Source organism: Astatotilapia calliptera, chromosome 2 (genome assembly GCF_900246225.1).
Source record: "Astatotilapia calliptera chromosome 2, fAstCal1.2, whole genome shotgun sequence".
Lineage (NCBI taxonomy): Eukaryota > Metazoa > Chordata > Actinopteri > Cichliformes > Cichlidae > Astatotilapia > Astatotilapia calliptera.
In genome coordinates, this window is record NC_039303.1 from 22,605,770 (window position 1) to 22,621,710 (window position 15,941).

The 15,941-nt window shown below is 42.3% G+C and overlaps 1 protein-coding gene across 11 annotated transcripts in view; it reads left to right on the forward strand.

The window, feature by feature from the left end:
- The window catches only part of arhgef9a (Cdc42 guanine nucleotide exchange factor (GEF) 9a), a 42,730-nt gene that overhangs the window by 13,180 nt on the left and 13,609 nt on the right, over positions 1–15,941 (forward strand). For 5 of the 11 annotated variants that reach the window (XM_026188334.1, XM_026188313.1, XM_026188320.1 and 2 more), the window contains 3 exons: positions 12,880–13,059; positions 13,978–14,067; positions 15,068–15,268. In XM_026188334.1, coding sequence (XP_026044119.1) covers positions 12,880–13,059; positions 13,978–14,067; positions 15,068–15,268 — 471 coding nt within the window. Of the gene's footprint in view, positions 1–7,341; positions 8,110–9,462; positions 9,967–12,879; positions 13,060–13,977; positions 14,068–15,067; positions 15,269–15,941 lie in introns of those variants that run through there. The other 6 variants (XM_026188374.1, XM_026188357.1, XM_026188366.1 and 3 more) reach the window with 6 other exon arrangements.

A 15,941-nucleotide genomic window follows, 5' to 3' on the forward strand; every position in this document is an offset into this window, starting at 1 on the left:
CGTGCATCAAATGAGTTTCTAATTTTATATGTTTCAAAAATCTTCAAAGGCTTGCTTTCATTCCACAGAGAGACTTGATGTGGCATTCCCTAAGTTCAGCCTGTGTTTATTCAAAGACTTTCCGTCTTTAGTTCTGCTAGTGCTGCACAATGCTATGCAGTCTCACCAGGGACTGACCCAAAGACCACAGTCGCTGGACAGATTCAGTTTGTTTTGCAGTCTCAAGAACACACAGATACTGTATTGATTTGTGATTAAATAGCAATTCATTCTCGTGACTGTATCATGCATGAGCAGGACTATTTCTCTTGAAGCTATTAGGCCCTGGAGTGTTTTGATATCACTTTTGAAATATGTATCCGTGATTTTGTCTGCCCTACTTGGCATCTATCTTACTCTATTTCTCAAATCTCTGTGCGCTGACCCACTGACTCGACTTTACACTAAAAGCCAAATTGAGCTGAACGAATAAACAGCTGATGCCTGAACAATGGTGACAAAACTGCGTTCAGGAAAAGTCCAGCACTTTATTTTTAGGGCGCTTTTGTGGCTGAAAGGCCTGGGAGGAAGCAGGAAGTCAGTGTGGTTGCCGTGGGGATGGGAGGAGAAGAAAAGAATTGGAGCAGACAGAAGGGAAATGGGTGTGGTGGGCTTTGCCGCCTATTAACTAAATACCTACTGACCACAAACAGATTCATTTGCTAGCACTGAAACTTAGCAGTCTTTTTCAGAGAGAGGTCATAAGATAGTGGCGGCTTTTAACTAATCCAAAAATGAAAAGTAAGAATTAAAGTAAGTCTCAAAAGAGCTGATCCCAGACCAGCAAATGAGCAGCACTTGTCTTAAACTGATATCATGTAGAATCCAGCTTTTACCCTGGGGCATAAATTACTGGTTAATGTTCTGTCATATGCAGGGTGTTTTTTCCACATTGTGCAAGCCTTGTTCAAGGACGGCAGTTTTTACTTAGCTTTATTCTAATATTATTTAACCACCAAGTTGATATATAAACACGCACTGCATTAGCTGCTGTTCATTGGACCGACGCGTTTACACAGCTACCATATTGTTCAGGGGCATCAGTATCCCCTAATGTATTCAGACCTGTAGGAAAAAAGTCTGTCTACCTATTTTAAGCAGTTTATCTCAAACAGCACATGTTTAGTATTAGATTTAATAAGCATTACACGTGTTAGCAATTTACACTGTGACAGAAGAACAGCAGCAAAAGTGAAAGGGATGATTTACAAGATGGTATTGAGACCTGCTGTGATGTATGGTTTGGAGATGGTTGCACTGATAAAAAGAGAGGTGGCAGATCTGAATATGTTAAGATTTTCATTAGGAGTAAACGGACAAGAATATTAGAGAGACGGCTAAGGTTGAGTGGCTTTGAGACAAAGTTAAAGAGAAAAGGCTGAGATGGTTTAGACATGTGCAGAGGAGGGATAGTGGATATACTGCACAAAGGACGTTAAAGATGGAGTTGGCAGGCAGAAGGAAAAGAGGAAGACCTCAAAGAAGATTTGTGGATGTAGTTGAAGAATGACCTGCAGAGGGTTGGTGTGACAGAGGAGGACGGTAGGGTTAGGGTTAGATGAAGGCAGATGATCTGCTGCGGGAATCCCTAAAGGGATCAGCCGAAGGAAGAAGAAGCAATTCACAGGAAATTTGTAAAGATGCTTAGGAAATGTAAAAATGCTCCTTAATTGCATTGAGTTGTTTGTCAAGTCTTTGGGTGTGTAATGACAGCAACAGTTGACTGAAAAGTCATGTGACTCACTGTGTTTTTATCAAGGCTGCTGTCTACTAACTTCTGGGAACTTACACAGTAAATGAGTCTGTGTGAATGACGCTTTCTACATGCTGTTACAACTTGATCACTTGCATGCAAATGGATTGTCAACAGTGTGTCATGGACATAGTTTGAGACTCGTTAGCAACATAACACAATATTTTACAAAAACTTGTCACCATTGGAATCTTCTTCCTTTGGTGCTTAGTTTTGACTTTTAATTTTTTTTTTTTTTTAATTAAAACACAGTAAGCAGAAAAAACATTTTACAGTAATAATATCTTCAGAGAGTACAAAGTCACTGTGAACATGAACATCATGTTATAAGGTTGTATTGAACTCATTTTTTTTTTTTTTTTTTGCCTGTCCCGTTTGGATCTTTAGCCATCAGAATTGTTGTCTGAAGGCCAAGAAAGATGCCAAGTGGATTTACTTTACCAAGTGGATCATCATGGCCTTGCCATATTGGTCCATTTGATTGACCTTTATTATAATTATGTATTTATTTTATTTTCGTTTTTTAAAGACAGGACAGACATGACTGGGGGATAGGACAGGGAGAAAGAATGAAAGAAAGAGAGGGAGAGAAAGAAAAATAGAGGGGAGAAGAGATGGTGAGAAAGGGGGGAAGAAAAAAAAAAGAAAAAAACAAACAAAACACCTGGATCAACCGTATGGAGATAAAAAACCAGAAGGAAAACAAAAACAAACAACAAAGAGCAACATAATAAAAACAACACCATCACAATAAACTAGCTAACAATAGATAACAGTAGATACTTTTTTAATTTCACCTGTTGAGAATGAAAAAAGAAAACAAGCAGAAGAAAACGAGAGCAATAGAGTAAACAACATCACGATGATATATGGGAATATAACTGTAAATACTAAATATTAAACATTATTATTGATCTCATATTAAGATCGCTGAGGTCTAGACAATGGTTTTTTTTTTCTTGTCAATAAACCCATAGAATAGAAAAAGGGTGCACTTTCTTTTTCACAACTCGATATACAAATGAATCAGTAGTTATATTCAGACCTACTGAGGCTGGATTTCACCCATTAAAAAAAAGAATTCCCACAATTTACCTTTTATAAATTTCACTCATCTCTCCTTCAAGGTCATCTTCTGATTGCCCTTTGGACTGCTTTCCACATAGATGCTATTTTTAGATCACTCTGCTCTGTCCCCTTGCACTTGTGTCATTGGTATGCACAGTGGATCTTCCCGAGTATGTGAAAACAGCAACATTTCAACTTGAATTTGAACCCTGAATTGTGTTAGTGTGGCTTAAGTAACCTATGTTTTCAGTGCACAGAAAGACTATTGTCTCCCTCAGATGCTGCAGTCTGACCCTCTAGAACGAATTAATACTGTACAACCCTGTGAATACTTCATAAAAACTATAACCATGGTCCTGGTTTTGCTTCTAACCTTAGATGCAAATTTGAGGTTCACTGTAAAATTGCAAACCGTGCAGTGCAGGTAGTCGTGATGGGATCTAAATATAGCAGCAGTCCTGGAGAAAGTCCAGAGGTGCACGATAAGATCACCTTCGGAGTAGGATCGGATAAATACTGATCTGGTTTGGTTTTTAATGTCTGTAGGCAGAATCCCAGAACTTCCTAATTGTTACTCGGGTAAATATGAAAGGCAGTTATTTGTAGATTAGTAAAATAATAAAATAACATAGGAGAATCACTGAAGTGATTCTCCTATGTTATAAATAAAATAGACCTTTGTTTGTGTGAGCTGTTCTCTCATGGGTAAAACATGTCCCAGTGAAGTGGGGAGCCAGCAGCTGCTTCTGTGAAAGCGGTTCAGGGTCATTTTCACATGAGAGGATGAAGAGTGATGTCACTAAATTGACTGTCAGTTTGGTTTAGTGGTTGACAGTCCTGAAATTGGTGCAAGTCATACGACTGAGCTGCGTCTGTGCTCGTTCCCTAAGTAATGCACATTCACTAAGTGTAATTTCAGACTCATTTAACGTAATTCTCTGCCAGTGGGAAATATTCTGCCGTTTATACCATCTTTTTTTTTCTTCTGTATATGTATGAGTATATTAGCATTGGTGTCTGTGCAGATTTAGACTTTCAGATGTGACCTTTGTTGTCTAAATGTCAGGGAGATTGGAGAGGGAGCCCACAGAGGTAGGGTAGGCTTATGTAATCTCCTCACTCTGTGTTGCACACACACAAGCAGAGAGAAGGGGGGGGAAAAGCTTGTTTGAGGACGGTTGTCATATCTCAGCTGTGATGCCTTGTATGGCTCTCTGTTCTCTGAAAGCCAAGCTTTCAGGAGCCATTGCTTTTATCAGCATGTATGTGCAGAAAGTGCCCTGGAAATTATTTATGGCTTTAAAAATACTGATATATTGCACTCCTTTGGTGTTATTCTCTTAAAATGATTCTGAGGTCTTTTGATTCATTCCAAAGCTCACAGCTCAATGTGAAGTTAGAGTGTAGTTTGGAAAGGGAGTGTGTATCCGTGTGTAGGATGGTTGACTAGGGAGATGGAACTGAAGTGATTCTCCTATGTTAATTTATTCACAATCACGTTGTGCTCCACTCATAATCTGCCAACAATCCCGCAGGCTGGGATGTGCTCATGTTCATCTAAGGTATCACTGTGAACATGAAGGCCAAAATTATGTGCATGCCAATGGCAAACACGTGCATCAGATCGGAGCTTGGGCCATTTTGTCCTGTCACTTTCGATAAACTTAAAACAACTCAACACTGAAAAACATTGCACTGCACACCAGACACTAGTCTCCTTTAGGTCTGAAAGGCTGCTCTGTAGTTGTAGTAGTTGTTCCTCTCTCTTTTTCAGAGGACTTCACCTGTTTCCTGCACAAACTTCTAGCAGTTAGAGTTGATTTTGATCCGCAGAAACTTAACAGAACAACCCCACAAGCACAGCCTCCTTTTCAACCATTCAATCAATATGCTCAAAATGCTCCAGTCACACTAAAAGATATCAAACCACAGCTGCACTTGTTTATGTTGGCCATAGGTGTAAAACGCTAACTAAGCTAGCAGTAACAGCAGTCTGTGTTTCACATATTTCTGTTGCAAATGTGACAGTTTAGAATATATTGCTACTGACTTTTAAATACTTTATTTCTACAGTGGGCTGCTGTTGAAATCCTCCTCATTTCCCAGTGACCGTAGAGTCAGAAAGTTGTTCTTGAGTTTTGTAACTTATGCTTCACCGAATCACAACAGTAATCATCTCAAGGTACTTTACAGTGTAAGCTACAAAAATGACAGAAACGAGAAATGAGCAGGCATTTGGCAACAGTGGAGAGAAATAACTCCAGCAGAACCAGGATCAGGGAGGGAGGCCATCTGCCACGAGCGGTTGGGGGGGCAAAAAGAAAAGCACAGAGATCACAAGTAACAAACAGGACAACACGCAAACAAGAGGAGAGAGAAGACAGAGAAACGACATGCAGTTGTGGCATCTAAGCACATTTGGTGTCGAGGGGAGGGGATCGAAGGAGAAGTGATTTACAGGGAGCCGCTGAGCCAGTGTGGGCGGGAGATTTGTGATCTCCCTTTCTAGTGCCTGCACCTTCAGTTATTACTACTACAGAAACATAATTTAAGACTATGATGATGTCACATGGCCCATTATGGCCTTTAAAATACACTTTGGGGTATAATTACAGTTGTTGTTTTTTAAAATATCCTTTATTTTTGGGAAACAGTTACTATGATCTGGTTCTTTTACAAGTGATGTATATTGTTTAGTTTTTCGCAACTCTAGCTGGGGGTCTGAGGTCTACCAGCACTGTCAGGTTTGACATATCATGTCCATAAATCCATGTTTGCATAGATCATTGTCAAACAAAGCACATCAAATACCCAACCATTTGATGTCTAAGATATTAAAATGTAAAAACGTCCAATGGGTGATTTCTTTTAATTAGGCACCGCTTGGAACTGACATTTCCTCCGTGAGATCAGTTTCAGCCTTTTTATTGCAGCAGGCAACTGAAATAATTTTTCAAAAGTGGATACCAGTGCTGAAATTTACACGTTTGTCCCTCTGGAGCCATTAGTTTTATAAATCCCATTAGCTGCTTGAAGTTTCAAAGTTTTCCAACTGACCCATCACTTCTATCTAAGGAAACTGATTTATTACACAATTTCAACCACTGGATACATTTCACAGGTATTTCTCTTGATTTAAAATTTCTATGAAGTCAAATTTATAACTTAGAAACCTAAGCACCTAAGAGCTTCTTCTTTTCAAGTAAAATAAAATGATGGCAATGACACATACAGCATGTTCATTAACGTTCATGTAGTACCAGTTTTCCCCTTTTTCCCCCTCAAAGCACTTTTTACACTGCAGGCTGCATCCACAGATACATTTTCAATGCTAACACACATCAGGGGATTCTTGGGGTTCGGTTTCTTGCCCACGGTCACTTCAGCATATAGATCCAGGAGCTGGGGATTGACTCACCAATCTTCTGAAAACTATGCAACCCACTCTAAATCCTGGGCCCCCATGAACAGGATATCCTGTTCATGGGGGCAGATATCCTGTGAGAAATTTGCCACCAGTGAGGAGTGCAAGGGTCCACCCAAGAGACGTGACAAACCCCATAGAAATAGTGAGACTACTGAAGACTTGTACATGGTTAAACGTGTATGATGTAACAATAAAGTCATTCAGAAAAAATCTAGTTTAGTGGAAAAAAATTTACTTTGTTGCAACTTAATTGATTAATACTACATTTGTGGAGGCATCTTCCATTTTAAAAAAGCAACAACAGCAACAGGTAATATTAAAACTGTACAGAAATTGAAAAAAAAAATAATTGCAAGGAAATGGTGGTCTTAATTTTATCTCTGCCCTCTATAGAGAGTAGTGTCAGTGTCCTTTTATGTAAGGAACTCTTTCTTTATGGATGCACTTCCTTTGTTTTTGGAGCACTTTATTAGATACTAGAGCAAAGGTAAGTCTGCATCAGGCAGAATTATTGTAGCATAGATGTGGCTTGGACTTTGAACTGCATATGCAAAAAAGGTTGCACTGCAAATGAAAGAAATAACTTTTAAGGTTAGCTCCACAGAGTACATCTAGTCCAAGTTCTCCAGTTAAGTGCACGCTGGACCGGTCTTCACACGAACTTAGAACTTAAAACTTGAGGTTCATCTCTTGAGGTTCATCCACTCCAGCAGGACTGAATTGGACACCTTTGATCCCCGAGAAACCGTTGCATGTCCGAGAGATGGCACCTTTAAACGGTCTTCTTGCATCAGTGAGGTGCGCCCGGTGCACCAGTGGTAATGCAGAAAGTGCATGTATTTGAATATCAAACCAGCTCCTGTCGATGAATCTGCTGCCACTGATAAATTGGCAGACATTATGCCAATAAAATTATAAGATGGTGATCACTTTGAGGAACATGCATCCATTACTCTGACATTTATTCTCCTTCATGCCGGGGTTGTTAATGGTAAATGATAAATCACCACGGCACCACCACGATATTTTTAGATGGGGTGGGAGATGAATGAGGTTATGATTCTGGTCTCAGTGGTCGATGTAGTCAGCGAGGGGCTGGCTGTGCCCCTCCCCCGGCTGTAGGTGATGGCTGACGCCGGTAGTCTAGCGGCAGAGAGCTGATCACTATTAACACAGGACCGCCTCTCAGGCTCACAGCCGTTCTCCCTGGTCCCCCACTCACCGGAAGGCAGCTCAGCAGCTGCGAACAGCCTGCGCACAGCCTCCCTCTTGTGTGCTCTGAGAATCTATTGGCCTGAGAGACGGTCGGGTTGAGGGAAGAGGCGAAACACCGGCAGGTGTTGACTAGCGGGGAGAAATCGCGGTGCAGACTGATGACGATGATGATGGTGAGGATGATGCATCTCTTCCCGTTATCTTTATGAATCGCATCGCGCTGTGTGGAGAGAAGTAGGGGCATCTTTTCGTCATTTCTTGCCTAACTGTAATGGAGGATTTCTGGTTGCTTTGAGGCTGCGTGTCTAAGTGTGGAGAGCTGAATACCGCCCGTAACTGAGAGCACAGCTCAGCATCGGCCCGCAGCGCTGCGCCATGGCCTTGGACGTCCAGACTTGCGCGGTGTTTACGGTGATCGCGGTTCTGGTGCTTGTGAACGTGCTGTTGATGTTCATCCTCGGTACTCGTTAAATGGATCTGCGCTTGGGGCCCGGTTCGCAGCGCAGCGCACTTTCACACAGGAGAGGAGAGAACAGCAGTGCGCGTTGGTCGAGAGCGGGGACACCCGGCGCTCCATCACGGCTACGCGTTGAAATGAATGACGTTGGTACAACATAATGTATTTCTGTTTCTTCCCACCACCCTACCACCACCCCCCACCCTCTCCCTCCTTCCAATCCTTCGTTATGTTTTGTGTCCTCCTCCCCCCCGTTTGTGATAGCTAGTGTTGTCTGGTGGTGGTCGTAGTTGTGCGGATACAGATCTGTGATGCGCTTACCTTTTTCTGTGGTGACTGGAAATTCATTTTCCCCGCATAATAGTATAAACATCTCCTCTCCAACCCACCTTCCCCAACCCCACGTCGATCTTCCCCTCTCCTCCATGTTGAATATTGTGGATTATGCGCATTGATGAATTTTATTCTATAATAATATGACTTTTAGATGGGAAATGAATGTGACGGTGTTTTTTAAAAATTATTCTAACAACGTCCTACTGCTGCATAAGGACTTGTTTTTTTTCCTCCCTTTTGTGATCCACTGTAGCCTCATCCACAATATGGCAGCTAATAGCTGTGCTGTGATATCTCCCCACAAGTCAGTGTGATATTTGTAGCAAATAGCGGTGCAAGTGAGAGGTTTGTGCTGCTGATCACACACTCTAGAGCATCATTGTAGTCTCAGCTGAACAGTAACCAACAGCATGGCAGGGTAGGCCTAATAAAGCAGGGCCTCATCACTCCAGGTTTCCCCCATTTTAGATTCAGCTAAACTGAGCTCCCATTTCACAGCCCCCCCCCCCCCCATATTGTGCCCTGTTTTCTCTCTTGCACTTGTAGCACCTGTTTCTGAAGCCCACACGTTATGTCACCCAGGCACTAAATGGTGACTAATAAAAAATGCATCATTATATATTTCTTTCAGATGCAATGCAGTCCAAGTGAAAAGGCTTGTCAGCTGGAGATGACAAAAAAAAAAGTCTTTTTCCTTCCATTCCCTTCCAAGTGCATCGCCATAGTCTAATAAAGGATTGGAGGCAGGTGTCATGAATGTTGAATGAACGTCTGAAATAGATATTCTGAAAGCCCTATCCCAGAGCTGTCCATGACAGTCCTATTAATAGGGATGTTAGACTCACCAGGTTTTCTGAAGATACTGTATGTGCTTCCTCACACTCACTGCTAAGTGCTGTGTGTTTTCTGTGCGTGTGCAGTTAAGTGATAAATGTTGGACTGCAGGTGCTGTGAGATGTGTATTATGAACACAGATACCTCCATCACATGCTGTTGCATGAGGGCTGGTGTTTTCATCTCTGTGGCTGGTACAAACGCATAAACAGCATCCCCCTTTCGGAGACCCTCGCAGGACTGTAAGCATGCAAATCGTCGCAACGTCACAAGATCGTAACGTGGTTATGGGTCACATGGCCAACAAACGGAGTGCTAATTACAGATGTGTTGCTCACATGTAAGTATGCGAGCATGTTAAGTGATGTGGGTGAGAGGTAGTCTCAAGTGGGTGTTATGTGCTGTGCCTTTTCAGTCTGCATCCTGCGCACATCCCGAGCATTCACACGTTTGTAATTCCACCAGGGCAGGTGCCTTCTAATAGAGTTCTGTTAAATGCTGTGCAGTCAGAAGTGTCAATGTGCAGATGGTGTGCGCGAGTGGGACAGCGGCGTGTGTGAGGATGTGTGTGCATTTCTCACCGGTTTTAAGCAGAGCATCTTTGATTGGCTCCCAGACTCGGGGTATAAGTGTATTACATAACAGGGTTGGCAGACACAGGGAGGACGGACCGCGAGACTCACTCGGTGCATTGGAATACACTACCTTGTTACTTTACGGCTCAGGCTCTCGCGGAGGACCGTCACCTATTCCAAAACAGGAGTTCGATTATCATGATCGTATGAACCGGACTTCTCCATGCATACACTCTCCGAACAGTTACATGCCACAAACATGGTAAGGTTGGCTAAAGGCGTATGTGTGTGTGTGTATGCGTGCTTGTTCAGGGATGCTATTGGTACTTTGGTGCAGCTGTGCTAAGGTTGGATACAGAGGAGGATGTTGGAATGCAGTGGCTTTGCCAGTGCAGTGAATGCTGATGTGTTGCGCTGCAAAGATGATATAAGCAAGTGAATCTGCTTTCTATTCATACACATTTCCGTGTCAGGCTCCATGTCTGTGCTCTGACATGTAACAGAAAGCCCTGTCACAAACGCCTATATAAAGGGAAAGATTCCTCTGCATTCATTTGCATTGACCCAAATACGGGTTTTGCAGTTCAGAGATATCTGCTTAGCCCTCTGATCTTTCATGTAGGAACTGCAGTGTGCCCATAATGATGACATAGGTCATGACAGCTGATAGACACACATGTAATGATGAGTATGATGAGCAAGCCCTCTCTGTGCTTGGCTCTGTGTGTTTACTGTATTATCCAGCTAGGTATGGGGCCGTGCTTAGGCGGGAACGGGGGAAGATTGATTATGTAATGCTTTTAATTTATTCAGACATGTAGAGGGAAAAAAGGATGCAATATATTGGAGAGGGCAGTACTGATCTCATTAGAGAGATGGAGGGATAAACGGAAAGAACTGAGGAGGGAGGAACACTGTGAATGGATCTCCATCCCTCTTTCCTTTGCTCTTTCTGTCTGTTGCCCGTATTACAGCAGATTGATGGGGACAAGAGAGATTGCACTTGTAGTGAATGGGGCTGAAAATGGAGTGGTGCTGGAGGGACGACGAGGGGGTGGGAGGGCAAGAAGCAAGGCTGACCTCAGTGCCAAGGCTCATCTCTTCTATGGGCTTCTTTTTATGGTGTAAGTCAAGTGGAGCTGATTTGGCTTCCACTAGTTATTCCTTCAGGTGTTTTTTCCCTAATAGATCATTTAAATTCCCTTTCCTGAACCAGCAATGATTTTTTAATGTTTTTGAGCACTACTTATTGATCCTGTTTCCATGGCAGCGTGACACATGTTTTTGCGGTAACCCTCCTCTCTTCCTGAAGTGGAGCGCTTTGAGATATAGGCTACAGCTATTGTTACCCCAGCTACCTGTCCAAAGTGATGCCTGGCTAAACATCTTTGATCTCCGAACTGTCTGCAGAGGCCCGTGCTGTTTTCCTTTGCATTTTTAGATTTAATTTGAAATTGCAGTTTGTGATTGATTTTAATATTTAATAGCTGAGTGACACTGCAGTTATTCGGTGGTCACTCTTTGTGTGTGACTACTCTCTCACACACGCACACGCGCCTAAATGTGGAAATATTGTGGTGCACCCTGAAATGTCCTTGCCTCATCCCATCATCTTGTCAATATCAGTGAAGCATCCTCATCTGTCACCATGACGACGGCTGTTCTTTCACTTCCAGGCATGGAAGTCCGTCCCTCCCTGTATTCACTTCTCTGCCCTGATTGGCTTATAGCCCCTGTAGCTGTCTCAGTAATCCATCAGGGTGGTGGTCTTGTCTACAGGTTGGAGGGCCCATGTAGCTTCTGAGTTTGACACATGCACACACTGTGTTGTTTCTTATAGACACACTGCAAACTCACTGCATCGGCAGGAAGGTAGAAAAGCAATTTTGTGCTAGACTGAGGTAGAGGTAGGAGGGTCATTTTTGTCTTTTACAATAGACAAAATAATCTTAGATAATTAAAGAGAAAAAAAACAATTAGCTAAATGTATAAAATGAAAGTAGCTCAATAGGATTATGCAAAGGCCTTAAGAGAAGTAAGGAACTAATTTTGTAGCCATCCCTGTGACAGCTATTTCTGCAGGCCTTTGATAAGTCCTTACCTAGAGCCACAGCATCCCTTGTCAGGGTTGGTTAGCGCTGGCTGCTCTGCCCACAGCCCCAGGGACTGGATGCGTGGTTAAGCTCCGGACTGGAGAATGCTGATGAACACTACTGTGGAGAGAACAATTGGGACAAACAGTTGGATTTGTTCCACGGATGCATACACAGGTTTCATGCATACAGAGTAAAAACGTGGGGCTGCACGCATGCATGGGGTTGTGCTTCACAAGGTAACAGAGCTAAGTGATCAGTGTGACAGATGGTGACGCTTTAGATTGATGATTTCAGGCACTAAAGAACATGTCTTTTAATGAGAACAACCTTTAGCTTCTCCGGTTCCCCTTAAAGACTACTGATCACCTTACAATCTCTAATTGATGCACATCAAATAACTTTGCTCATGTACGTTGCACAAATTCAATCTTTATTTTTAGTGTCGCATAATGTCCACATTATTTATTCATGATTTTAAAGTCAATAGAAAAGATTTGATGAGTCATCCTTTCATGTTTGGTAGAAGACTGCTGCAGATAAAATAACAAGCCCCAGTGACAGCATGAAGGAAAGGAGATTATCCCTTCACATTTGTTTGCTCCTTAGCATTTATATTACATTAACACATGTAATTATTCTAATGTCATAATGGGCCAATTACCGTCCCTGTGTGGAGACTGGTGCTGTGCCACTGAACACAGAATGTTTTCCCCACTAACGGCTCTGCCTTTTTTGTATCGTTGTTTTATTGTTGTGTTGTACTATGATCTGTGTTGGCTATTGTGCCGTTCTATTTGCTGTGCAGTCCCCGAGCTGCTAGCGGGCCCTGGCTTTGAGGGCCTATGTTTAACTCCATTAGAAATCTGAGTGGGTTTAACAACAAGGACTCACACATACTGGAGCCAAAATCTGGCATATTACTGTACTGCATTCAGTTTCAGATTTGATTCATTTACCGTTTTGGATCACGTTGGATTGTGTTCTGTTGATCAATGTTTAGTGTTTACTCCTGCTTCACAGCTTCACGTGATCAGAATAATACATAAGGTATTTCTTGTCTCTCCTTCCAATTCCTACAGTTGATAAGTGGAGGTTCAATCGTCAACGCTGAGGCGGTATGGGACCATGTGACCATGGCGGACCGGGAGTTGGCGTTTAAGGCCGGTGACGTCATCAAGGTGCTGGACGCCTCCAACAAGGACTGGTGGTGGGGCCAGATTGATGAGGAGGAAGGATGGTTCCCTGCCAGCTTTGTACGGGTGAGTTAGCTGCAGCCATGGCTGGCCAGCGACCACAGACACAACAGACACCCACACACGTACACAAATGGAGGCACATGAACATATGCACCCGAGCTGATAAATAAACATACTGGAAGGTACACATGCACAATTATTCCGCCTTACACAAACACACTTTCACAAAGCACACACATTAATATGCTTCTTCCACAGTTCCACTGTTAAGTGCTGCTTTATTTTAATAATACATAACACTGAAGAGAGGAGAAAACAGCTAGCTAGGTGCCTTTATCGGATGTTCAGGAACAAGAAAACAAAGATGCTGATGAGCCCCCTTTTCTTTTTTTTTTAGCGTAGCATCACCTTCAACTTCTATCCTTGAAATCCAATTAAATTTACAACATCCTCGCATTACATCATGATTATGTAATAGCACCCATGTCTTAGTTCAGCTGAATCCAAAAACTGCACGCTGCCGCTGAATGCCTTTCCCTACTACTTTTACTTCTGCTTTCTGTAATTGCACTTCTCTTGGAATGGTGAAGCGTGACTGTACAGGAAGATGTATATTCATAGTTTAACTCTGCGATATGTTTTTGAAATTTCTTTGGATGAAAGCAGAAGGCTTCTCGCCTAAAGTCTTAGTCCAAGGCATATAATAATAAAAAATATTTTAATTAGACACAATTTATGATGCAAAGTAGAATATATCGTTGAACATTCCTGATATGGTTTAGTGTCTTTATGAAGGAAGGAAGAATTAGCATCTTTGCTGTAGTTGAAGGGATCCCACAGCAGAGCACCCACCCAGACACTTTCCATGGTCATTCCCACCTGTCCACCCTTCCATATTCACTCCTGAGAGGGCAGGGCAGACAGGCTGACTGACTGTCAACCAAAAAGTATCTTTCTGTTCTGTCATTCTCTCTTTCCAAGGTGGAACCCCACCCTCCTCAGCCCCAAACAAAACAGGTTTTCTATATCAACCCCATAGCAACTCCACGGTTCCAAAACACCACGTCAAAGGTGCGTTTTTTTTCCCAGCTTCATCTACCCATCCAGCCTGCCCGCCCACCCGCCCGCTCCAGTCTGTCCACGCAACGTGCCCTCGACATTACCAAACATTAACGTTATCACATCATTCCTCAACGGGCTCGATAGAGAGGCAGAACTGATGAGTCAAAAGTAAAGCTAATGTGAAATGTCTCCTTAAAGGGCCATTCTAAAAAAAATTGTACAGATGTATTCACGTAGAATTAGATGGATTTGGGAAAAATTACTCATGTTTTTTTTTTATAGTTCAATTATGGATCATTCTCTTCAGTACTCTATTTACTATTGACTCTGACTATTTCTCAGTCTTAATGCTGTGCTACTAGTTCTCGTCTGCAGTCAGTGCTCTACCACCCGTCACTCTGCTTGTCTGTGGCGCTACATTCCTCATCTTGTGTTTGACATTCTACCCGTCGGTTCTTTGATGTTCTCTTGGCAAACTGTGTGTCATCAGGTGTTGGCTGCTGGGCATCTGAAAACACGCTCACTTGGCCCTTTCTACGAGCGAGAGTGGAATACACGATGTATGTGGATATCTATGTGTGTGCGTGAGTGTCGGTGAAATCACGAGGTGGTATTTGAGCGCATGCATGCATATGTGTAGGGGGCAGATTTTGAGTCACACATTAAATGCCCTCAGAATATGTGCTCGGTCTCTGAGAGAGGCTTTTTTATACTCTGGAGTGTTTGGCAGTGTGTTTTTTGACATGCTGGAGAGCAACTCACTGTCTAAACTACCAGAGGACCTCTTAATGAAGCGCTGTGTTTATGTGTGGGATGTTTGGGTGTGTATGCTTTCATGTGTGACTGGTAACACATTAGGAGAGCTAATATTACTTGTTAATACTAACAATAATCATTATATATAAATATGTTGTCTAATCCTTTTTTTCCCCACCCAACCTTTAAGAAAGCTCTTTACTCATTCGAATGCATGTGGCTCTTGTGTGTGCATGAATGTATTTGTTCTCAGCTGTGGGTGAACCAGGAAGACGGTGGAGCAGAGCCAGCTGAAGGAACCAGCGAGGTACAGAACGGGCACCTGGATCCAACCAATGACTGCTTATGTCTGGGCTCACCCCTCCAAAACCGAGACCAGATGAGGGCTAACGTTATAAATGAGATTATGAGCACAGAGAGACATTATATCAAACACCTCAAGGACATCTGTGAGGTACTAAACACCGGCACACATTCATAAATCACACATCTATATACACTGCTGTTCCCGGCTTTGCTTTAATATGTCAAGTAAGAGCAGGGCAGGTTATAAACTATATGGTATGAAGCTGAATTAATTAAAAAGCAGCAGTCTTTTTGATGCTACGCATCTAGTATCTTGCATAAATTCGTAACACTCCCACATTCACACTTTTATTCCAGGCATTTTTTTTCTTTCTCGTTTGCTAAACAGGCCAAAAATAATGCTTCTTTAGCTAAATGCAAAACCGCAATATGTCAGCTGTACACAGTGGTCCCAGCAGTCCAGACCAAATTTGTCATTATATTATGAATCATCCTGAAGTGACAAGCTAAAATTCACACCTAATAAAAATAAACAAAACCCTGGCCATTTTTATATTATTAGAATTGCAGCTCTTTAAAAATGCTCCCAAGCCAGGAATCTCAGTCTAATAAATAATAAACAGGCATGTATCCTCTATAAAGTGCACACATTGTAACATTTGAATATATTAATAACTTAATTTCTAAAATATTTGGAGCTAGTACAATTTTGCCTCTATATGCTGCATCATTTGATTTAAATGTCTTTACAACATACACTACATACAGCCTGCTTTTCCCTGGCATGTGTCTGGTCTTTAAACAGTGGTATCTAACTCACT